This window comes from Cnephaeus nilssonii (assembly GCF_951640355.1).
Source record: "Cnephaeus nilssonii genome assembly, chromosome: 22".
NCBI lineage: Eukaryota > Metazoa > Chordata > Mammalia > Chiroptera > Vespertilionidae > Cnephaeus > Cnephaeus nilssonii.
In genome coordinates this window covers 17,574,083-17,599,220 of record NC_137093.1, presented here as the reverse complement: position 1 = coordinate 17,599,220, position 25,138 = coordinate 17,574,083, and the positions used below count along the sequence as shown (strand labels likewise).

Below are 25,138 nucleotides of genomic sequence, written 5' to 3'. Positions count from 1 at the left end.
TAGAAACTCGCATCTGTCTGCTTCCTCCTCTCCCCTTCCTCAGCCCCCGTGTTCACACCTGCTCCCCAGCTGGGCAGGATGCCCTGTTTGAACCGGCCCTGTCCGCAGCCTCTGACCCCTCGGCTGGGGTCTGCACAGGGGTGGCCTCTGGGAGAAGCCTGGCCCCCAGCCTGGACAGCTGACCTTGCCAGGCCAGCCATGCTCCGACGGCTCAGGAGAGAAGGGAGCCACACGCTCCTCCGTTCCCATGCTCTCAGCCCCTCTGCCTCCTCCAGGCAGCACCCCCTCGTGTGTGGCCACTGGGCTCCACAGCTACTGCTAAGGGGAGGGGGGGTGTCCAGGTGAAGCACAGCACAAAGGCTGCTCTTTACCGAGGCAGCTGGCACCTGTGAAGGAGCCGGATGAAAAAAAGAGGGAGGGGAGGAGAAGCACAGACAGAGGGAGGAGGTTCGGCCATTCAGCCCGTCTACACCACCGCGGATTTGTACTGAGACCCGCACTTATAGCTAGCACACGCTGGGGCCCACCGGCAGCTGACAGCACTGCGACAGGTGACAGGAGGGCTGGGGCGGCCACAATAGGGCAGGGAGGAGGTGGTGTCTCTGACAGGTTAACTCGGAGCATGTCCATCTCAGCCACGGCTCAGAAAGCCACGGCTCAGAAAGCCACGGCAGGGAGGCCACGGCAGGGAGGCCACGGCAGGGAGGCCACGGGAATGGGGACGTGAACCTTGCAGCCTGGCCCTTTATTTTCACCCCCGGACGGAAGCTCCGTCCCCCTCTGGTCCTATTTTTGCGTGTTCAAGGAACATTGTTTTACACAGACCAATACTGACTTCCAACAGTCAGCCTTGCAAACTGTTAAGCCGTTTAAAACAAGATGAGAAATCTTCAGTATTTGAATAAAAGGAGATTTCAAAGACCTCTCCCAAAGACTAAAAACATTTTCGACTAAAACATTTTCTCTGTCTTCCCATTGAACTCAGGGCACCTTCACTCAGGGGATGTCAACCCCTCCACAAAGCGATAGCCGGGCTCACCATCAGGGGATGCCCAATACTCACACAGATCATGTGAAGTCTCAAGGCTAACCCAGGCCACACAGCTACATTAGGACCTGTCATGTGTGTCTTCCATGTAATGTGTGCACATTGTGCAAAATTAAGCAAATCTTGCCCCGCTGGCGTGGCTCAGTGGTTGAGCATCAACCCATGAACCAAGAGGTCCCCGGTTTGATTCCCAGTCCGGGCACATGCCCAGGTTGTCTGCTCGATCCCCAGTAGGGGGTGTGCAGGAGGCAGCTGTTCCATGTCTCTCTCTCATCATGTTTCTATTTCTCTATCCATCTCCCTTCCTCTCTCTCCCTCAAATTAATAAAAACATATTTTTAAAAGTTTTTTTTTAATTAAGCAAATCTGTGTTGTCTTTAGGATTCCTATAGGATCTATACATAGATATCTGCAGATGATTTTTTGGTTTTGAAAAGAAGATGAAACAAGTTGAAAGGAAATTTTAAGAAAAGAAAGGAAATCGCCCATAATAAAGCCATCGCACTGACCTCATCCCTAATTTAAGGCCCATACATAATAGATTAGATGCTCATAGCTTCTCGGGAATCCTGCAGCCAGCTTCCCACCCAGGTATGTGTGACATGCTTCACACTGCAAGGTTCAGCCCTCAGGACGCCCCTTCGGAAGGCCTGAGAGCAGGAGTTATAGGGCGTGTGAGGTTGCTCTTCCTGTATGTGAAGCGTGAAGTGTCTAGGCGTCTAATAAGGGCATCCACATCCCGGTGGGCAGAGTCACACGGAACGCAGGGCCTGCAGGCCAGGCACACAAGGCAAGCAAGGCCTTGCGTCTCCTCCCCATAAACCGATACTCTTTCCTTCACGGATGATGCCCCCAGCCCCGTGGCTGAGACAGGACGCAGCGGAGTTACACACAGACCAGTTACACAGTGTGGATAGAGTTGCTGGGGTCTACATCCAGCACAGAACCTTTGACCCTGCTGTTTCAGGAACAGACACAACCACACAGGAAGAGGGGAGGAAAGAGCGCCTCCTGCCGCGGAGCCAGACGGCTTTCTCTGGCGCCTCAGCCCTCAGTCCCCGCACTGCACCTTTGTTCAAATGACTTGCTCCTTGGATAAAAAGGAAGAAGGGGCCATAGCCGGTGTGGTTCAGTGGTTGGAGCATCTGCCAGTGCACTGAAGGGTCCCAGGTTCGATTCCAGGTCAAGGGCACATGCCTTGGTTGAAGGTTTGATCCCTGGCCCAGGTCAGAGCACCTACAGGAAGCAACCAATTGACGTTCTCTCTCCCACATCAATGTCTCTGTCTCTTTCTCTCCCCCTTCCTCCCTTCTACTCTCTTTAAAAATCAATGGAGCCCTGACTGGTTTGGCTCAGTGGATAGAGAGTCAGCCTGTGGACTGACGGGTCCCAGGTTCGATTCCGGTCAAGGGCATGTACCATGGTTGCGGGCACATCCCCGGTAGGGGTTGTGCAGGAGGCAGCTGATCGATGTTTCTCTCTCATCGATGTTTCTAACTCTCTATCCCTCTCCCTTCCTCTCTGTAAAAAGTCAGTAAAAAATATTAAAAAAAAAAAACATCAATGGAAAAAATATCCTTGGGTGAGGATTATTAAAACAAAACAGAAAAAGGAGGAAGCGCACTGTAGCTTCTCGGAGGCATCTATGGGGCTCAGTAAACGTGAAGGCGTAACTCAGAATCCCATGTGATCAGTGAACATGGAGAGAAGTCGCTCTGAACCACAGCACGGTCCAAACTACGCTAGCCCAGTGCTGTGCACGCAAAGTAGAATGTGAGCCACACGTACAGCTTTAAATGTTCTAGCAGCCACATGTTTAAAATTTTTAAAAAGAGGTGAAATTAATTTTAATAATACATTAAAATATATTCACTCAATATAGCTAAAATATTTTCAGTATAACCAATATAAAAGAATGAAGGAACTATTTTACTCTTTTCCCCATATAAGCCTTCTAAATCCAGTGGGTATTACAGGTGGAGCGCACATGTTCCTGTTGAATTAGCCACATGTCAAGCGCTCAAAAGCAACACGTGGCTAAGTGGCCGCTGCACGGACAGCATGAATCTAGTCCGTGAGCCGAGAGAGCCCCCATTGTATCCTCTGCTTTGGTTTTCTCATCTCAAGTGCGGACGGACCTTTTGCATGAAAAATGCCTTAATCAATAATACTCAGGGGATAGGAGAAGCTTCGGTGTCGAGGATGAGAGATTTCAAGAGCCTGGCATCTGTCGGACCATGTTATTGCTTTTTGCAGATCAGATCATAGCATCGGACACGCTTCCATCCTAAGCAAAGACATTTTTCTGAAAATCCTCGCTTCCTGCTGCCCACCGGCCCCGCTTCCATGTGAGCACTTAGCGGATATTTATGAGGTGCTGGCGATGGCTGTGGCGAACCTCCTGGGCTCCCAGAGTCCACTGCATCTTCTTTGTTTCTCCGGGGGCTGAGCTTACATCCGTCTTTCTGAGCCTACGTTGTCACCTGCTAACGGTCTGGGTCAGGCCAGGCAAATCAAAGGCAGGGGCCGCTCTGTGCAACCAGAGCCAGGCATCTGCTCTGAGGTTCACGCAGCCCTCCTCCAGCTGCTGGGCGCCTGGAGCCAGCAGGGAGCGGCAAGAGGCTCTGAAATGGATTTCTGTGGGGACCCTCTTTGCCCAGGATTAGTGTCTGGGAGTGCTCAGGGCTTCCTTGAGCAGTTGAGCACAAACACAGGCTCCATCTGAGGCAGAGACCAAGGCCTACCTGGGTCCCTGTCCTGTGGGCTCACACACGAATGCCCTACATGACCTTGAGTCAGCATCTTCACCTTTGAGCCGGGTTAGCCACACGTTCATTCACTTCTTCACTGAACAACTCTCTACCCAGTACCTGTTGTGTGCTCAGCAAAAAATATGAAGCTCTGCCCGGGCCGTGTGGTTCAATGGGTTGAGCGTTGACCTATGAACCAGGGATCACAGTTCGATTCCCAGTCAGGGCACATATCCAGGTTGCAGGTTTGACCCCCAGTGGGGGACATGCAGAAGGCAGCTGATCAATGATTCTCTCTCATCATTGATGTTTCTATCTCTCTCTCCCTCACCCATCCTCTCAGAAATCAATAAAAACATACCAGTATGTATGTATATAGAAAGTATCTTGACATAGAAAGACACTTGAGCTCAGAGGGGTCAGTGACTTTAGCTATATTGAGTTAACATGTTATATATATATATATATATATATATATATATATATATATATATATATGAAACAAAGCTCTGCCCACATTAATGGGGGATGTGATAAGAGCTCAGAAGAGCTAAAAAGAAGACTCAAGGCAGGCTAGAGTGACAGGTGCTGTTTTAGATCAGAGGGTCGGGGAAGACCCCTGAGAAGGTGACATTCAGGCAGAGACCTGAAACAAGGGAAAAGAGAGTCACATGACAAGATGAAGTAGGAACATCCCAGAAGGAAGGAACGCAAGGGGAGAGACTCTGAGGCAGGAGTGTGCTTGGTACCCAGGGGCAGCTGGAGTCTCGTGTGGCTGGCGTGCAGGGAGGGAGTGAAATGGGAGGAGGGTGGAAAGAGGGTGTCAGCGGGGTGATGGGGCTGCAGGAGGGACTTGGGCTTTTGTCATAAGCCAGGAAAGGATTGTGAGCAAGACAGATAGATGTTTTGAAAGGATGAATCTAGCTGCTGTGAAGAGGAAGTGGGGAGAGCAGGATGCCGGGTGGGGGGCGGGGGGGTTGCGTGCTGGAAGGAGCGTGCTGCTGGCTTAGCTGGAGGTGGGCAGTGGAGGTGAGCCTGCAGTTGGATTCAGGCTCCAACAGACAGAAGACTCTTCCAAGGTGGATCTGGGTTTTCGACAAGCGTTGGGAGCTGTGGGGGCCAGGTATGTGTGGGAGGGGCACCAGGCAGAGAGGGAGGGAGGGAGGGAGGGAGGGAGGGAGGGAGGGAGGGAGGGAGGTGGTCCCCAGGCCAGAAGCCAGCAAGCCTGGGCTCTCATGCCGCTTTGCCTCCTCTAAGTCCTTAGACAAGTCACTGACCCCTCCGCTCAAGTGTCTTTCTATGTCAAGATGGAATTCCTGCATCTACCTCCTAGGAGAGTGGTGGGGAGCAAGTGATAAGATAGTATGGGAAAGTGTTTGACACACTACACCCTACCTACACTGTGAGGGACACATTGTCCTTCTTGTCTACGTGGAGAGACACTCATTTAAGGGGCTTCTGGCTCAGAACCCCTGAGCCGCCCTGAAATCCGAGATGTGAGATGGTGGCCGGGGATCCTGGGGACTGGTTTTGGTTAGTGGGAGAGATGTGGTAGGTCTGGGTATTCCCACAGGCAGGTCTGAGACCAGGGCTGTCGGGGGGGGGGGGGGGGGGGGGGAGGAGGGGGGGGAGGGGAGAAGGGGAGTTCCCCTCCCAGCCATGCGCACACACACTCCCCTCTCTCTTCTTTCTTTAGACTTAGAGTTTCGGTGGTGACTTCATCCACCTCACAGTTAAAATGCTTTAGAGAGGATGCCTAAACCCAAATTCCAGCCCCAAAATATTATCTGAGCTTTAGTTCCCAAAGCCGCGTAGACATTTTTATCTGGATGTCCTACTGATGGCTCCCAAGGCATCTCACAGAGACAGTGACATCTCTCCTCAAAACATCTCCTCTCCCACCTCCCGGGGCTGCTCACAGCACCATCTCTCCTGGACACATCTAGGCTCATCTCTCGTCATCTTTGATCCTTTCCTCTCAGATGCTCCCTCTTCCTCCTCCCCTGCTCCCCGAAACACACACATACTCCACTCTTTGGTACTTGCTGGCCTGAGCCCTGGTGGTTATCCCTTTGACATGCCCCTTGGGTCTCTACCCCTCCTTATTCCCATCATCACCACCACTAGCCTCACTGAGAACATTTTCATTTCTTCCCTGGCATATCACAATAATGTCTTAGCTCATGATCTTCCTGACTCGCCCCTTCCAACTCCCCGTGCACAATGATCATCAGTTCATTCCTCTGCAGTCACAGCTCCGATGACAGAAATGCCACGTCTATGGTAAAAGTCAACCTTTGCCATGGAATGAGTCCCATCATTTCTTAGCATGCCATTCGGGGCCCACGCTTCCTCTCACGTTTATCTCCTTGCACTACGCACCCATTGGATGACCGGGATTTCATGCATGAGGCCAATGTTTTCCCTTTCATGCCTTTGCTCGTGGTGATCACATCACTGCCCAGCACATTCGGAGGCCTGGGCACTCTCCTGGGTCCTTCCCTCCAGCGTGAGAGCTGACCCTGGGAGCGAGCCTGCAGAGCAGTCAACCTCAGTGCTCTCTTAGGCAGGAGGAAGCTGGCGCTCAGACACAGGCCGCGTGCCCAAGGGCGGCGCCAAGACTGGACCTGGGCTCCCTGCCGCCACGCCTGCTCTTCCTTGCCCCAATGATGTTTCTCTCCTTGGACTCTCCCTCCACTTCTACGAGCACAGTCTTGCTGCCCAGAAACCACCAACTCCAAACACACTTCCTAAGTGTGGTGTGTCCCCGCTCACACAGCCAGCCTGTGGATGTGTTCCCCTGTGTCCTCAGGTGGACTCTTACTCTAAGATGATGTGGTCATCCTTGCTCTGGCGAGACCCGCACAGAGGGATCAAGGATCTTCAACAGGCCAGGGAGGAGCATCTTGTTGCTGAGTTATCCCCGCGAGGGGCTGTACCTGGGCCTCCATAGCATCTGCAGAGGAGGTCATGGGCCTACCCCAGGGAGCCAGGTGGGCTGGCCGGCCCTGCTCTGCCCACAGCCCTCACATTGGCGTCTCTCACTCTTTTTCTCTCTCTATCATTTCACTCAGGCTCCTGGCTCAGCACCAGCGAGAACCTCACCTGCTTCAGGAACCCTAAGTGCCAGAAACCACTTAGGTCAGAGCTGCCTGCTCAGACAAGGACAGAAAGCATGCCTCCAGCCCTCCCCCTCCCCCCAGCCCCACACCTGGCCTTGGAGCCGCGCAGGCCTGGCGGGCTTACCTGGATCCATTCATGTGGTCGTACTCCCGCTTGACATTGACCCTCACCGGCTGATTAATCCACTCCTGCTGTGGCGGGAGCGGGTTGATTTTGTGGGGCTGGCCATAGTCAGGACTCCCGGAGGCGGTCATGTCGGCCTTGGGGAGATGGGCCGCTCCGTACGTGGAGTCGAAGAGGGACTGGTCGTCGCTCACCACCGAGAGAGCCTCCTGGAGGGCCGAGAAGGAGAGAGAAAGCCCGGCGTCACTCCTGGTCCGGTGCCACTCCTCACCTGCGCTTCCTCTGAGCTGGCAGGGCGGCCCAGGCCACTCCTCGGATGCTGATTGACTCACACTCAGGGCCAGTCTACCCATATGCAAACGGGATGGTTTCTTGGCAGGTCACCCTGGGTGACAGGGGAGTTTGGGCATTAAAGTGGGGATGGGGGTGGGGGGTCCATAGGCCTGTGTTCATTTGTTTGCATCTGTAGCTGGGACCCCTAGAAAGGAGGGTGGGAGCAGGAGGCCCAGCAACGTGGGTACACAGTGAGCATGGGTGGTGCTGGCTCACTGGGCTCAGCCAGGCAGAAGCGGAAATGCCTCTGACCAGCTGTGGGGGGCAGTTAAGCTGGGGGGTTGGGGGATTGAGAGTAAGCGTTCATTTCACAGGTGAAGCCAGAGAGACCCACCCAGAGAGGTTATGTATTTAGCTCAGGGTCACACAGGGGAAGGGTGGGGCCCAGGGCTGTGGCCCCAGCTAATTTTGGTTAGCTTTATCTGTAAACAGGAAAAAGAATAGCTTTTTCAGAGTTGATAAGTGGGGCAAATGAGAAGATCTAGGGACAGGTGTCTAGCATGTTAAGAACTGCTCAGCAACCTGTGTACGAGCTGTCCGGGATGTGTGAGTGTGTCTTGCACACCCAGGATTCCAATGGGAGGCCGTTCACTCCCAGGGCCAGAGGGCTCCATCAGGAATTCTCATGGGACCCCTGGAGATAACAGCTTCCTGCCTTACTCCTGCCCAGGGGTGAGGGCAGAGCCTCAGATATGTGGATGGAAGAATCCATCCGGGGACCTTCTGAAAGAGGTTGCTGTTTCCCACTCGGACTGGCCTGTCACCTGACACAGGTGTGTGGAGGTCACGGGCTGAGGAAGGAAGCCTTGTGCTCCCAGAGGCCTTCTACCAACCGAAGCGTGAGCACGAGATTCTCCCATTGTTCCAGGTCCCTTCAAGGCACAGGGACCCCGGGTCACGGGCGGGGCCGTGGTGCTCACTAAATCACAAAACTACACCAAGCGAAGATGATCATTTTCAGAAAAGAAGGTGGTAAACTCTAACTCATTCTGACCTATGCAATCTACAGTTGTGAAGACGGGATGGACGAATACACGAAAAATACAACAGTCTCTGGCACATGCTAAGTGACACCCCATCAATGTTAGTTATGACGATTATTGGTGTTCAAGTAAAGATTCTCGCAGGCTACCTGTTATGGGTTGAATTGTTGCCCTCAAATTCATCTGCTGCAGCCCAACCTCAGAGCCTCAGCATGTGTCTGTCTCTGGAAGTAGGGTCTTTAAAGAGATGGCTCACTTAAAGCGAGGCCTTTAGACGGGTCCTAGGCCAATCTGACGAGTGTCCTTGTAAGAGGTGGATATGGACACTGAGAGACAGCAGTGACGTGTGAGCACAGGGGAGCCACCACATGGGGAGTCGTGAGAGGGTGGCCTCCTGCAGGCCAGGGAGAGGCCTCTGACCCTGCTGGCCCCTGACCTTGGGCTTCCAGCCTCCAGAACGGTGAGAAAATAAATAAGCTCCTGTTAACTAAGCCACCCAGGCTGTGCTTCCAGGGCCATTAGTCTTTTGGTGATTATACCATTATCCATATATTGTTATTGCCATTCTACATTTCAGTTAGGGAGCAACCCTGACTCCATACCCCAAACCAGTTTTTTGTTTTGGCTAATCCTCACTCGAGGGTATTTTCCATTATTTTTAGAGAGTGGAACAGAGGGGGACAGACAGAGAGAGAGAAACATCAATGTGAGAGAGACTCATCGATTGGTGGCCTCCTGCACACACCTCAACCAGAGCCTGCAACCAAGGTACGAGGTATGTGCCCTTGACTGGAATCGAACCTGGGACCCTTCAGTCCGCAGGCCAACACTCTATTCACTGAGCCAAACTAGCTAGAGCCCAAACCAGTTTTGAACTGCCATCCAAGCCCAGGGTGATGGCTCCAAGTTGAAAGTGTGACACTGTAATCATCTAGAGGGCTGAGCCTTAGTTTATGAATTCCCGGGGTTCTACACGAGGGGGAGGGCCACATTCCCAACTGGAACCCCCAAAGACCCTCTCAGTGGCCAAGGCGAAGAACAGTCCCCAGTTCTGCTACAAGAAGAGACGACCTTGAAGGAATCGGGTGTCATATTCTGCTCTGGAGAGGGGCTTACATGCTTGGTACATCCTGCACGAATTCTGGAGTTTCCAATAAAGACTTTCTTCCATCTCCTTTCCTATACCTTAGGGGAGAAGATGATGGATAACAGAGGCAGGAGCCCTGGGAGGCAGGGTTGGGCCTAGAGATGCTCAATGAAAGGCAAAGGATGCCACCATTGTCCCCACAGAGGGTAGGACAGGAAGTAAGAAAAGGCAGGAAGGTCAAGACAACGGGCCCAGCAGACGGCAAAACCATGGTTTGCATTCACAGCCAGAGGCTGCAGCAAAGAGCAGTTCAGGCAAAGCTGGGGTATGGAGCATGGCACACTGAGAAGGAGTCACTGATGAGACAGTGCAGATGAGGTAAAGGACACAAAAGCAGTTTGAACTCATTGGGAATAGAAGTTTCCTTTAGAAAACAGGTCACAATCAAAGGGAACTTGGTCATGTGGTCATATCACAGGAAGAGAAAGCCCAGGTTTACCCCACAACCCCTCACGCTTCTGTGTGTCCTGTCTGTGACCAGGGGTTTCCCCCTGCATTTCCTCGGCAGTGACATATTCCCACGCTCTTGCCTTTCCCGTCCTTGCCTTTCCCTGGTCAGATCGCGCTCTCTCTGAGGTTGTAAATGTGACTGCCGCAACCCCTGCTCAGATACCCCGGAATCCCTCCTCACCGACAACAGCAAACCCATTCTCATGGGCTTGTTTTCTAGAACTCAGCTCTTGCCCCAGCTGCCCACCTCTTGTCCTGGGACTCCCTGCTGTCACTCCTGTCCAAAGCTAACTGTCCTCACTGCTCACTAGGCAAGCCCACTCGGGTACCTCTGTGTCTTAGAGTTCCTAGTCCCTGCTTGTGCTGGCGTGTCCTTTCCCCCGGACACATGGCCAGTCCTTCCCACTGTGAGGAGGATGAGCTCCTCACTCCTGAAACCTCCTGGTCCTGCCGTGGTTCGAGCTGAAAGCCCGGTGGGAATACTGCTTGGGTCCACATACACACACACACAGATACATACACACACATGCACATGTACCATATGCATTCATACACACACACACACTCATAAACACACACACACAATTCTGTTCACAATCATAATAGACAAATGGCTTTTTCTCCCCCACCCCCCCCAGTCCCCTTCCCGGCCCCCAATGGTATGGAGAAAGAATTGGTGGCTGCAGAAGGCTGGGAAGAGAGAAGAGGGAAGATAAAGGAAGGGTTCCCCATCTGGCCTGCTGGACTGAATTAGAAAACCCAATATAGGCAGGAGAAGGGCGATGAAGACCACCAAGGAGGAATAATGGATTTGGGGAGAGAGGCCCCCAACAAGCTGGTTTGAGAGCCTAGTGAAAGTTAGAATTGAGGAGAAAGCCCTCATGGCCTTTGCGAGGAAAGAGCACCCCGTTGACCATTCAGGGCGGAAAGCCTTGGGAATAGAAGTTTGGTTATAACATCCATTAAACGCATTATATTATCTCCATTCTTCATTTCAGTTAGAATGGAGACGGACAGACTCCCAAGACCACATGATTACTGGGACCTTGGCAAGGACACAGCGTCTTTATGGTGGGCAGGGGACCTTCTCCAAGCTGCTGTGGGGTGGTAGACTGTGTGAGCACCATGTCCCTGCTGGGGACCCGCCAATGTCACTGAGGGTGACAGTGTGGACGAGGGCACCAACAGGCTGCCTTTATCAGGTGAGGAGCTGCTGAGCTGGCAGACATTTCCAGGACAGGCTTGTAGCTATGACACATGTATAGCTGCTGCCGTTTATGTGTGTCTTATAACACGGTTTACTTTTACTTAAACTCTCAAAACTTGTTAAGGCGGCAGGTAAACCTCTTGGGTGAACTTCTTCAAACTCTTGACAGAAATAAGCGCATTGTTGGCGTTCAAGAACTTTTCATTGAGGAATGGCTTAGTATTTAGCTTTGGGATGATAAGACTGCATATAAAAAATGCATAAGAATTAATAAACTCTCCTCCGAGTGACTCAATTCCTTGGTGTTTAATGACTTCTCTGATTGACTTTGGATTTCTACACTCATCCTTTCATTCAGATGAAGACTAGTTATTATTTTAAAGACGTGCTGAGTCCAGGTTGTTGAGAGCATGCTACCTAAAAACAGACTTCCAAGTAGGAAATACAGGAGTGGGGGCTCCCTAATCCTGTGGTGCCCGGCCATGGGGTAACTCTTTGCCCCATTAGTTGCCCCTGGGAAAGGAAGCTCTCATTGGTTCAGTGATTAGATTTTCAGGAGCCCTTGTTCTTTGCCCTGCTGAATGCTGGGAAGACTGGGCCGGAGAGTCAGGATGCTCTGGTCCTCCAGCCAATGAGTACTGGTCCAGAGGGAGCCACGCGGTCCTTGACTCCAAGCAGGGAAGTGGCTCAGCATATGGGCATCCCCTTTGGCCCCATTACCGGAGCGCTCAGGCCAGGGCAACTCCTGAAGTGGCAGTTTAGCCCTGAGCCAAGCAGATGGCCATATGTATCCATAGAAGTGCTGACCACATTGTATCAGTGTTCCTTCCCATGATCCCCTGCTGGCCCAGGGAGCCAGCAGAGATCCATGGCCAATGAGGCACTTGTCTTGGTGTGGGACCCCTTTCCTACCCAACCTGGCACCTCACTTATAATCCATCTTGTGTCCTTATTCTCGAAAACAGATCAAAGCAGCAAGCAATGATCATAGCATTGATTAATTACAAAACACTGTTCACTCTACATGAGGAATCTAATTTATCCCTCCCAGCAATTCTATGAGGGATGTACCACTATCAGCCCTATTTTTTCAGAGAAGAAGATGGATATTCAGAGACATGCAGTAACTTGCTCAGGTCACACAGCAAATGAGAGGGATCTGGGATTCAAATTCAGATCTGCTGTCTGGTTACTTAATCACTATCATTCACTCGCCAATTAGAATGAACTCTTTGGGGGTAACTCTGGAGTCTCTTGTAACCAACAGCACAATCTCAGAGAGCTCCGAGTTCCAATCCAAGCTCATTTGTGCCTCCCCTGGCACAACTTCGTTTCCTCCTCTGTAGAATGGGGACAAAAATACTGCCTAACCCGATAGACTTCCAATAAAGACAAAATGAGATCACATAAGTAAAATACGTAAACCAAGGGCCTAAAGATCTCAGGACATAGTAAATCCTTACATTATAAACATTTTTTAAGGACTCACAATGCTGAGAGATGACTTGGGAACCTGTGGATTGGAGATGGGGGTGGGACAGGGGGACAGATAAATCCAGTGAGATTAGCCCCTTCTCAACTGTTGCTTACTTCAAAGTAACCAAGGTTGCCTAAGGTCCAAAATGAGCAAGCTTGCAGATAATCGATAGATTTTGAGATGCGAATTCAATGGGCCTTCTAGGGTCCGGAGCTGACTTCCCTCATTCACGTCCACTGTCCGTCTCAAACCTGGCCTTGCTCCCCTGGGCCTCGGTCCCCTCTCAGCTCCAGCATTCAGGCCTCTAGGTGGCACAGATAAGGCTCCATCAAATGGCCATGCCAACAGGGGAGGAGGCCTCGGGGCCTAGATCATCAACATAGTAGGCAGCTAGCATCTGCTCATACCGCTGTTCACATATCATGTAGGCAGTAAATGCCAGAATAGCACTGTGTGCATTGCTGTGAATACACTAGTTTAAAACACTTCCCTTATTTTGGGATTTGTTACATACATGTACATATATATGCAGATGTTTATGTATTTCTATATTCTTTTCATGTTCTATACTAGCAGATGAATCTTCAAACATTTGTTTGCAGATTAGGTGGAAGGTTAGTTTCCATGTGCATATCAGTTAAGCGGCGGGGGATGTGGTCAGAATGTTGCCACGTGATGGCCCTGCTGATAATAACGTTGAGCAGAGAACTCTGCACCCCCAAACAGCTCAGCTGAGGCAGAGATGAAAGCGCCTCCCTCGCAGCAAGAGAAGGTGAGAGATATGCTGAGGACACCCCTCCCCCCCCCCCCCCCCGCCCCCATTCTATCCAGGAATCTAGGAGAGAAATTCCAGGTGCGGGAAGGATGCATGCATGATCCACAATCATGAGCCAAATGAAGTCAGAGAAGGAAAAGTCCCAGTCTTTCCTGATCTTTCCCTGATTCTTACAACCAGACTGAGTTTTATTTCCAGCACAGGCATGACCCAGGCATGGCCCACCTTGTGTCCTCCCTTGCTTTCCACTGTCCTACTGGAACCTTTAAGGACAGGCTCTGTGGCTGAGGAGCTGGGCTGGAGGCCAGTGGAAGGAATGTCAAAGGCAACCAGACCAAGTCCCGGCTGCTGCTCCTGCCAGTGAGTCCACCTGACTCCCAGGCCCGGCCTGCTGAGAGCTAACCTCCCAGTCACCGGTCCCCCAGGCAGCACAGGCTTAGGCTTTTTATTAGGTTATTTGCATAATGACAAGAAGTCCCTTCTCTTGCCAGCCTGAGGGCACATGAACTTCAGCAAATTCCTCTGCCTTTTCCCTTTGGGAACCAGCAGGCTCCCAGCTATGGGCTGGGGAGGGGCGGAGGAAGGGGCGGGGGCGCGAAGAGTCTCACCACAGTCAGGCCTAGAGTGTCTGGAGCAGGGGCTACTGTGAGTTACTTCAAGTCCTTTGCTTCTCCCTCTTTTTTAAAAAATATTTTTTTAGTGATTTCAGAGAGAAAAGGAGAGAGATAGAAATATCAATGATGAGAGAGAATCATTGATTGGCTGCCTCCTGCATCCCCCGCCCCCCCCCCCTCCGGGGATCCAGCCTACAACCAGGGCATGTGCCCTGACTGGGAATCCAACCCTGACCTCCTGGTTCATAGATCAACGCTCAACCACTGAGCCACACGGGCCAGGCTTTGCTTCTCCCTCTTTCTGCCAGCCCACTGCTGGCTCATTATTTCCACCCCATGGCGGGCAGGTGGAAAAAGGGAAGAAACAGTACATTTCTTGAAAGTTGCCTCAGAAAGAAGGTGGAGAATAACCCTCAGTCACCAAATAGGAGCCGAAAGCTCCCTGTGCAGGGACATGCTGGCCGCCTGCACTCCGGCCTGGCTGGCTGCCTTTGACCCAAATGGCAGAGCGATATTTCTGAATTGTGCCGCTCCCATCAGGAGGCAGGGGCCACCTCCCCTCCCCTGGGACCCAGGAGAAACTTTATGACTGTCTCTGCAGCAGAAGGTGGCAGGAGTGACCCTGCATGACTTCCAAGGCGAGGTGCTCAATGGCATCACGACTTCCCCCTGCTTCTTGTTCTGTCTTGGGCCCCTAGTCCTTGGACACTGTCCACCATGCCATGAGGAAGCCCAACCAGCGCAAGCAGAGAAACCGCACCGAGAGGCCCACAGCCAGGGGACCTGAGGCCATTAGCCACCAGCCACCAGCCACCAGCCAGTGTCCATCCCCAGACTTGGGACTGAGTTATCTTCAGAGGAAGGCTGACTGAGCTGAGGAGCATAATAGCTCTTTTATGTCACTAGATTTGGGGACCATTTATGTAGCCACCGGAACATCTGCTCTCAGGTTCATCAGCAACAAGAGAATTCATACTCAAAGGAGGTAGAGGACGGTTGTTGGGTGTCCTCTCACTGTGGTTACAGGCACCGGATGGCAGGAATCGGCACCCGGACTGACTAGGTGGGGAAGTTGAGGCACAGAGTCTAGCCTCTCTGAGTTCCTAGAGTGAGGAGACTCCATCTCAGCATCTAGACCCAAGTCCTCCGATAACCACAGCGCGGAATTACCCCAGACACACAACAAGGAGGAAACAAACAAAGACCGTGTTTGTCGGGTGAGAAAGAATAGAACAAGGACTGTTTGACGGCAAGAAGCTTACAAGGAACTTACACAACCGTGACCGCATTTGGCCTTCCTAAGGCCTTCTAAAGTCTCCTCTTAGATGTGAGTGAGGATCATCAATAGTTGAAAAGGAACCCGAGGCCTACAGAGGCTCAGCTATTGCCTCTGGTCCCTCAGCGGGTGACCCTGCGAGCCGGCAGCCTGTCTGCAAGGCTTCTGTGCTTGTCCAGACTTTGCCGTTTGCTAACTTCGACCCTGGGTTCCGCTGCATCCCACGCTGCCCTGCAAGCTCACAGAGCTTGTCTGCTTCCTCAAGCATCTTCTTGAAATTTGCCCTCACTGCCCACCCCCCCCTCCACCCCCAGTTTCCCTCCTCCCTCCCCGGCACTTAGCTCTTCACTTACTGGGGAGGGGATGACCTAGGTCCTAGACCAAGGCAGCCAAGTTCCTCGAACATGGAACTGGAATCCTTCGCAGATGAAAGTACTTTATTTAATGGAGTTTAATAAATTACGGGGACCAGCCTGAAGGGAGTTCAGAGCAGAGGGTCCCGGTCCTCGGAAGGCGCGCATGTAACAGAATCCAGAGGGGCCCCTGTTCATCACTGTCTCCCATTAGGCGCTGCTCCGGGGCTCCCGTGGGCTTTACCTTTGCCCGTTGACGTTGAGTTTTCACAGTCACTTTTTTGACCATAACCACATTTAAAGGGCATCTGTAAAGATCAAAGTGAAATCCTCCTCCCACAGAGAATGATTTTACTGCTGAAAAGAAGCAAGTGCTGACTATGGAAGGTGAGCGGAAGGGGACAGAGGTTCATCTGAGCCCCAGGAAAAGGGACGTTTACCCGCCGCTTTCCTTTCTGTGTCCTTAGGGTGGGTCTGCCCGCCCTCCAAGCTGTTTTTTCTCCAGGACCATGGGGACCGAGAAAGGGTCAACAGTGATCTCTTGTATAAAAGTAGTTACATTTGGCCCTAGCCTTCGGACTGAAGGGTCCCAGGTTCAATTCCGGTCAAGGACACATGCCCGGGTTGCGGGCTCGATCCACAGTAGGGGGCGTGCAGGAGGCAGCTGGTCAATGATTCTCATTAATGTTTCTATCTCTCTCTTTCCCTTCCTCTTTGAAATATATATATATATATATATATATATATATATATATATATATATATATATATATTTTAAAGTAGTTACATTTGTCAGTCCAAAGGCCAAGCTCCCTCTGTTAACAGGGGCGACCTGACCTCTGAGGTGGACCCCATGGTGCCCGAGGGACAGGGCAGAATGAGGGTGAGACACGAGGCTCACTGTGGTGGGGAAGCTCAGGTATTCTCTCCTGTGAAATCGAGCCTGTGTTCTCTTGCCGATTTGCTAGATGGAAAGATGAAATAAAGCCCTCACCAGAGCAAAGGGGGAGGATGAACAGAGAGCCATCAACCATCAAAACACAACCCCAATGCCAGGGGGCGACGCTGGCAGGGAAGGCAGCGTCCTCAAAGGCGGCCCAGGACCACCGGCAGAAGTAGTTGCCTGTGCGTTTCACTGCTCTCCGCTGGCCCTGGGGCTGCATTCTGCCTGGCGCACGGGCTGGCTGTTCCCGTCATTAACAAGACTGGAACAGCAGTGGCTAAAGTCCTGTTGCTCAGAGTGCCCCGTTTCCTTTCTCTGCCCAGGGACAACGACAGGGTCAAAGACTGGCATGGCAGGCGCTCCAAGCCAAAGGGCTGGTGCCCGGTGCCTATGCAGTAGGAGAGGTTCTGTGTTTGAGTGTGCTTTTCTGTCTGCACAGGCCATGGCACGAGGGGATGGTGGGAGATCTGGACCCGGCTGGGAGCAGGCTCTGTCTCCCAGAGGCTCCGCGAGCATGGTCACTGTGGAAGGGGTCCAAAGGCGAAGGGCAAAGGAAGCAAACCATCACCTCGGTCTCTTCACTCCATAAGGTGCTGCTTTAAAAGTCTGCTCCAATAGCAGGCACCCGCTCCCAGCTGGGTCCATGCGGAGCCTTCCTGCCTTTGGGACGTTGGGCGGATTCCCTAGCCTCTGGGTTCCCGGAGAACTTTAACTGTCTACTGAGCATTTAATGCTCTTCAGCGATGATGAACGGCCCCGCGGCCCAGACCCCAGACAGCTGGGAGCCTGGAAGGCTGCAGTGCGTCATGGGGTCTGCATGCCACCCAGGGCCTGGGAGCCAGGACAGAGAGCGGGAGGCTGGGCAAGTTCCCTGCAGCCCGGGCTTCATGGGCCGGGCCTGTGGCTGTACCCAAAGGATCGCAATCAGGTTCCTACTGACAAGAGTGACCAAGGAAAGGGGGCGAGTGAGGCAGTTCAGGTTGGAATCGATGGGCTCCCCCAGGGGCAAGGGACTCCAGTCTACTGGGTTGGGGACGGTGCTTCCTGCAATGCTCTGTGAGCCCCGGGAGAAGAGAAAAGGGAGGTGGCATGTGCCCTGGGGTGCTTCTTTGACTCCTGGGGTCAGGAGAACTTTCCCATCCTTTTCCTCAAAGACGAATTCTGCTGCCGGAGGGAGGAACCATGTCCACCTTACTCACTGTTTCCATCCCAGTTGCTCAAACCGCTCCTAGTCCCCAGCAGGTGTGCAATGGCCTTTTTGATGGATAACCCCCAGAGCATGATGGGAAACGCACAGACCTTCCTCCCCAGCCATCACCTCGACCACCAGCCCGATGTCCTGTTCTATCTCTTGGCTATGAGCAACTGCCATTAAGCCTTGCACCCCAGGCTTGTCCATTTTTTTTTTTTTAACCAGCCATACCCTGTGACTATCTTGTTCAAAGTTAAGCAAGAAGCCACTGACCCCTCCCCCCAAAAAGTGAGGTTCTTTTCCTAGAAGCTGTGATCTTATCCGACCATTTCCTCACGTGACAGCTGTTGTGGCAGCTGGTGCCCTTACAGTCACAGGAGGCCCACAAGGAAACCTGCGCACGGGGCCCTGTGCTGATGCCTCCTCGCTGTCCCCAGGGAGCACCCGACAGGAGGACCGGAGCAAGCCCGCCTCGAGAAGCAGGGGGCCTGCCTCCCGCTGTCTCACCCCGATGGACAGACTGGGCAGAGCAGGAGACTCCATTTTATTCCATGTCCTGGCAGGCCGAGTCCATGTCCCCGTTCTTAATGGCTATTTCCTTTCCACGGTTCCTGCCTGAGGAGGTAGGCTGGGTGACCTCATGCCCATTGAAACCTGAGTGTACAGTATTTCCAACTTACTTTCTTTCTTTCTTTTTTTTATCCTCATTGGAGGATATGTTTATTGATTTGAGAAAGAGAGATGGAGAGAGAGAGAAACATCAATGTGCGAGAGACATGGATTGGCTGTCTCCTGTATGCACTCGGACTGGTGATCGAACCCACAAGCTTTCGGTGCACAGAACGATGCTCCAACCAATTGAGCCAGCTGACCAGGGCAGTGTTTCCAGCTTTCACATCTGGATGAACCCTTCTATCCGAGGTGTTTGTTCTCCTGTGGCCTCTGGGCATATGGTTACCATATTGTTGCATCCACATGTGGCAAAACCTTTGAGGAGGGGAGTCATGGAAGTAGGGGTGCCTGAGGAGGTCAGTTTTCTGGGCTGGCTCAGCAGCCCCGGCCCCATCTCTGCCTGTGTTACTCTGGCCCTTCGTTCCCGTTGCACCCTCTGTTCATTTGCCCTTCTGCCCTCCTCACTTATTCCTGCATCCTGATCCCATTCCATCTTACTCTCTTGCTCTTTCTTCTTCATTTGAATGCCCCATTTCAAATAGTTTCTCTTTTTGTTACATAAGATCTACTGCCCCTTTCTCATCCTTAGACACCTATTTATTATATACGTTTCTGGGTTGCTCTTTGGGCATCTGCAAAGAAGTCTGTGAAAATCGGCATTCCTTTCCCTTCCGTCAACCCAGCTGTCCCTGCATAGACCTGCCTTCCTCATCCCCTTATCTCATCAGATCTCATTCACTCACCAAATATGTATGGAAGACCTACTACGTGTCAGGTATCTGGGAGGCGCAGGGGATATAAGATAAATGAGTGAAAAATCACATCCTTGACCTTCCAGATCTCCTCGAGTTCCACCATCCCCTCCACGATGTGTCCCTGCCCCCTCCAGCCTACCCCGGGGACCGCTCGTTCTGCTAAGTCTGCAGTCCTTTCTCTCTCTGCCACCAATTCAGCACTTCATTCCAGACCGCCTGTCACGCTGCTTTATTTGTACTGAACTCCTGCCTTACAGTGTAGTTTTCCATAGGTTTATGTTCCGTCTTTCCAACTCGGCTGAACACCCGTCAAGGATGGATTTTCTTTGTGGTTTCCCAGAGACATGATGAACACTCACAGCTATGTGTCAGGATCAGAGCTGGGCGCCCAGCACCCATTAGTTCTGTGACTTAGGGCGAGCTCTTTAATCTCTCTGTGCCACAGTTTCCTTTCGGTGAAACAGTGGCGATCGTCATAGTCTTCTAACTCACGCCTGTCACGTAGTCAGCACTCCCCAAGCTTGATCTCCCTGTTAGAATCCACGGGTTCCAACAGGGAAGCACTTCCTTTCTCAGGCCTGTTGCTTTGCCTGTAACGTAAAAGGACCCACCTCCACGACCGGAAGACCCTTCCAGAGCTTCAATCCCCAGATCCGGAGGATGGATCCTACAGCCCATCTGCCATCTGCCGGGGACAGTCCCAGTTCATGCCTATGGTTCCAGAGAAATGACTAAAAGTGGCTTCTTTAGCTCAGCCGGCGTGGCTCAGTGGTTGAGCGTCAACCTATGAATCAGGAGGTCACAGTTCCATTCCCGGTCAGGGCATATGCCCAGATTGCAGGCTTGATCCCTAGTGAGGGGCGTGCAGGAGGCAGCCAATCAATGGTTCTCTTTCATCATTGATGTTTCTATTTCTCTCTCCCTCTCCCTTCCTCTCTGAAATCAATATATATACTTTTAAAAAAAAATAGCAGTTCCTTTCACTCCTGAATCTGAATCTGGCTGAACTATGAGCGAGTTCGGGCATCTCAGTGTGTCCTCGCGTCCCAGACCCGTTGGCTGTCATCCTCGCTCTCTCTCCAGGGCGGAGGGAAGGGGAACCAAGGACAGCCCTGTCTGCACACGTGCAGCCAAGCACCCGCTCATCTGGGAGCTCAGGCTCCATCTCGGGCGCACAGCCGGTCTCTCGGTTGGCAGCCACCCTCCGCGCAGTCACCCACCGGGCTGGCCTTCATCCTTGCTTGGCTCGAGTGCCAAGCCTGGGCTGTCTGGCACGGGGCCTCCTGTCTCTCGGCATCCATCTATAGGGAAGGCAGATACTTTGTGAACAAGCCCTGCTGCGGCCGTCCAACGAAAACAGCTCAGTGGGATTACAGGGCGGTATTTTCTTTGTCAATCTCACTAAAGCGATTGGAACAGCAATCCCAGCTGAAGCCCACTGACGGCTCCCAGGGACGCGGGGCTGATTCCGTTTCTCCATAAAGGGCACTTAGTGTTCTGCTCTTGGACGCTTCTGGACGCGCCGGCCTTGCCCAGGAGGAGCCGCGCCTGTCTGTCTGTCTGTCTGCCTCAAGGCCTGGTGTCCTGGTGGCCGGGAGGCTTGATCCTTGGCGTTCCCAACACTGATGGGAAACGGGAAGCCAGCCTCCAGGTGGGGACGCCCTGAGATGTCCAAACACTTCATCTGAAGTCTCTCAGCTCCTCTCCCCTGCCCGGTCCCTTTCCTTCAGGGCTCACTGGCGAAGGCTGTCTAGTTCCCACGCTGCCCCCCCTGCTTGGTTTCGCCATGAGTCTCATCTCCTGCGCTCATTGTGGGCTTGGAGACTTTCAGGAGAAGGCCAAGGTGCGTGATGCCGACCTTCCCCACCCTGCCCTTCTTGGGAAACTGAGGGAGCAAAATGCCCTTGGGGGAACCTTAGGGTCACCTGTTCCTTCTAATCCTAAATCAAGAAAGGTGTCTGGTCCTAGCTGGTTTGGCCCAGTAGATAGAGCATTGGCCTGCAGACTGAAGGGTCCTGGGTTCAATTCCGGTCAAAGGCACATACCTAGGTTGCAGGCTGGATCCCTGGCCCTGATCAGAGAGTGTGTGGGAGGCAACCAATTGACGTGTCTCTCGCACATTGATGTTTCTCTCTCTGTGTGTCTCTCCCCGTCTCTTCCACTCTAAAAATATAAATCAACGGGAAAATATCCTCGGGTGAGGATTAACAACAACAAAAAGAAAAGTTTCGGGTCCAACAGCCTGAATGACTTTTCAAAAGGTTTGAGGATTCTGGGAAAGAACAAGGGCGCACTCTTCAACCTCAGTCTTATGATAAAATAAAAAAACAGCAAAGAAGGTTTACTTAAGCCTATGATTCTTCTACACAGAAAGAAATTGAACGCTTTACTTTGATCCTCTCGACCCACAGAAATTAGTGCTGTCCGACAGAAATTTCCACCATAGGAAATGTTGTAAACGTTGGGTTGCGCAACACAGAGGAGCCAAACATCTGAAATGGGGCTAGTGTGACCGAGGCGCTGAATGTAAAATTTCAGTTCATTTACATTTAAATAGCCACACGTTACAAGTGGTGATCACACTGACCAACACAGGTTCTGCTCAGTGGCCCGATAACATGCTACTCAAAACACGCAAAGGCCACTTTGCATATTTCTTTAACACGGCCTGTCTCATTATGGGATCATGAAACCCATCTGTCACCAAAAAGCACTCCTTCACGGATGCATTCATTCATTCACTCATTCATTTGACAAATATTCACAGGACGTGCGCTATGCATCAGCCCTATGATAAAAGTCAGGAAAATGTCAATGGGCAAATGACACTCCCATGCTTGAATGGCATTTGTTGATTACTATGGAATTGGGAGATGTGTACAAACTTTTCCTCCGCTGATATGACCATGTCTCTGCAGTGAACTAAACGTGTGAGAAGACGCAGAGGATTTGAGGGAGGTGAGGGTCACCCCGAAGGAGTGAGCAGCGGCTCCAGATCTGCTGTGTGAGCGCTGCCTCTGCTTCGCAGTTGGAAGGAGATGGTGGGGAAGACCCTGAATTAAATGAGGTGGGAATCAAGAAGTATCGTGAGGGTTCAATTACACAAGAAAGCTCCACCACAGAACTCTGCTAAGTGTGAGACTGTGAGTTCACGAATGGCCCGGACCTGAGCGATGGCCTCCCAGCCACCAGGGGAGCCATGTCCCAAAACGGGGAAGCCACTGGCCCACCAACTCATGAGAAGGCGGGAGGGGAGGCAGGGGATTTCAGAGGAGGGGAGAGCAGTGAGCTGAGCAGGAATGTGGCCCAGGGGCAGGTGGTAACAGCTCACTGGCTGTCAACCAATGCAGCAGGGACTTTCCTGGTCATAAATAGCCAGCCAGGGCCCCAGGTAAACACTTCGCATCCTCTCAGCAGCTCGCAGCAGGGAGAAGGGGCACAGCCCTGCAGGGCCACCTCGCAGGCTCATTCGCTAAGCGGTTTGCCAGGTACTGTGTCCACTTAGTAACACGCGTGGCTCTCACTGGCGGGTCCTCACACAGTACCCAGAAGGCAGGTGGCGTTGAGCAGTGGTAAGACCCTGCAGTGGGTGCCCGGCACCCTGACTGGCTGGAAGGCAGTGGGCTGGCTCGGGCCCCAGGGCCCAATCCCAGTGGGTGGTGGTTGTCCATCCGTTAACCCGGAGCTGCAGGCTGTATGCTCCTGGCCCTGAACACGGCGCTGGTCCCCTCAAACCCTCCGCCTCTGCCACTCAGCCTGGTGGCTCTGGTGCCACCTCTGCCAGGGGGCCCTTCCCTCTCTCCCTCTGGGTTCACATTTGCATGAGAACAGGATCTTTGCTGCTGCACATTCTCTCCCTCCTCTCACCTCTCTTCTTCTCTGTTCACTGTCCCCATCCCACCCCAGCCCTGGCCCAAACATCACCCAAGCCATCACCCACCACCCCAACTATAGGCAGTGGCCCCAACAGTAGGACGCTCAGATGACCCCGCCCCTCTGGAGGGAGGGCTGCCTGGCTAATGTACTGTCAGCATCCGATGGGCTGATGGAACTGAGACAGACCTGATCTGAAACATCCCCTCTTGTAATTCACAGGGATTGCTGAATGTAGTTTAGGAGGGGTTTCCCCTTCCCTCCCAGCAGATTAATCCTCCTAATTGTTTTTAATTTAGGCGAATGTTAAAAAATGTGCATTCTCTAAGTATACAGAAAACCACCTGAGGCAATTAGGGGAAGGAGTGGGGGAAAGGGTAGGAGGGGTCTGGCAGGCCAGTAGGGGACTGGGGGGTGGGGGTGGGGAGGTTGAGCGCTTTGATGGGATCTTGGTCGTAAACCCAACATCATTCAGGGGTTTCTCTGACTTAAGTTCAGGCTCCCAGGGGCCACTGCGTCTGTGAGCACCAAATGTGAGCTCCAAGGGCAAGTGAGTAGATGGTAGATAGAAAAGCTGTTGTCCTTAGATACCAGTATTTGTTGTGATAACCATGTATTCTTTCCGGCCCCCGTGACTCCCTGAGAGCTCTGGGGAGCCCATCCTTCGGTTTGGAGACCGTCTGATCCCTTCTCCCTCCACGTGCGGACACATCCCCACATATTCACTTCAGTCGCAGGGTTTCAAGGGAAATTACTGCCCGCACTTAAGGAGCAGAGCGTGGGCGCTGATGGTAAGCAGGCAGCTAGTTCCCTCTAACATCAGGGCAAGTGACCCAAGGCCCATGTGTCCCTCCCACGTGGGGACAGAGGCCCCGCCGGAGGGCCCGGCCAGGCCTGATGTGGCTTCAGACTGGCCCTTGGCTCCTGCAGCCAGAGGAAAACCCTGTCAAAATGGCTTAACGATCTTCTAATATTTCCATGCAATTAAGGCCACATCTGTCTCCCAGGCCCCCGCACTCCTTTGCTAGCGCACAGACATGAACCAAACAGTCTGTCTTGTCGATCTGGAAGGTAACAAAGGGCTCCATTCATAACTGGAGGCACTTTCACCACTCTTTTTTTTTTCCAAAGTAAAATAGAGTTTTCACTTTGAGAATAACCTGTGTGGCAAGCAAGCGAAGGATTTTTCCCCCCTAATAAATCAAATCCAACAGCCTAATAAAATGCCGCCTCCCCTCCCCCCCCCCACGCCCTCCCTCCCTCCTTCCCACTGTCCCACTCTCTGCCAACGATTGTTCCCAATAGAAAGCCAAAGGCGCACCCAAAGGAGGCCGGGGAAGGTAGGCTGGGAGCAGATGGAGGGAGTTAAAACATCTTCTGAAGGTTCCACAGGCTTGCTTGGCAGCTTAAGGATTAGGATGAGTCAGGGAGGGGTGAGGTGGGGGAACCTGGTGGGTAGGTAACCTGCCTTTCCCTCCCCTGCTTTACCTCCTTCCTCTGCCTCTCTGGGTTTGCTCAAAAGACTCCGCTGTTTGTTTGTTTTTTTTTTGTTTGTTTTTCTGCTGCTCCCACTACCCCACGACCCATCCCCAAACGTTGAGTAAACCTGCTTCCTTCTTCTGCGTGGGCAGCAACAAGGGAACCACGTGCCCGAGGATGGAGCCAGGACTCCTGGGCACACCTGCAGAGGAGGCCCTGCGGGAGCTGCCTCCCCAGCGCAGGGCTAGAGCTCGCCCCTGGCTTTGAAGCCCAGAGAGTGAGTTTGCAGGAGATAAGTGCCGATAAGCATGATAAGCATCGGGTCGGTGCTTATCCGCAGCTCACACGATCTTTTGAGGTTCTCTCTGCACCGGCAGGCCCTAGAGACTCTAATCAGAAAACAGAAGGGAAAATGCAAAAGCAAGCAGTATTCGCTGCTGCTTTTTTTCTTCTTCTTCTTTTTTGTTTTGCTTTGTTTTGGTCTACACACTGGAGAGCCTGGTGTAGATACTGTAACGCAGGGGACCCCCGAGCAGAAACGCAGCCCTAGCTCTCTGCACTGTTC

At 52.5% G+C, this 25,138-nt stretch overlaps 1 protein-coding gene across 4 annotated transcripts in view; it reads right to left on the bottom strand.

The window, feature by feature from the left end:
- Positions 1-25,138, bottom strand: part of FLI1 (Fli-1 proto-oncogene, ETS transcription factor) — a 126,099-nt gene that overhangs the window by 49,107 nt on the left and 51,854 nt on the right. For all 4 annotated transcript variants that reach the window (XM_079762585.1, XM_079762586.1, XM_079762588.1 and 1 more), the window contains one exon: positions 7,045-7,253. In XM_079762585.1, coding sequence (XP_079618711.1) covers positions 7,045-7,253 — 209 coding nt within the window. The remainder of the gene's footprint in view (positions 1-7,044; positions 7,254-25,138) is intronic.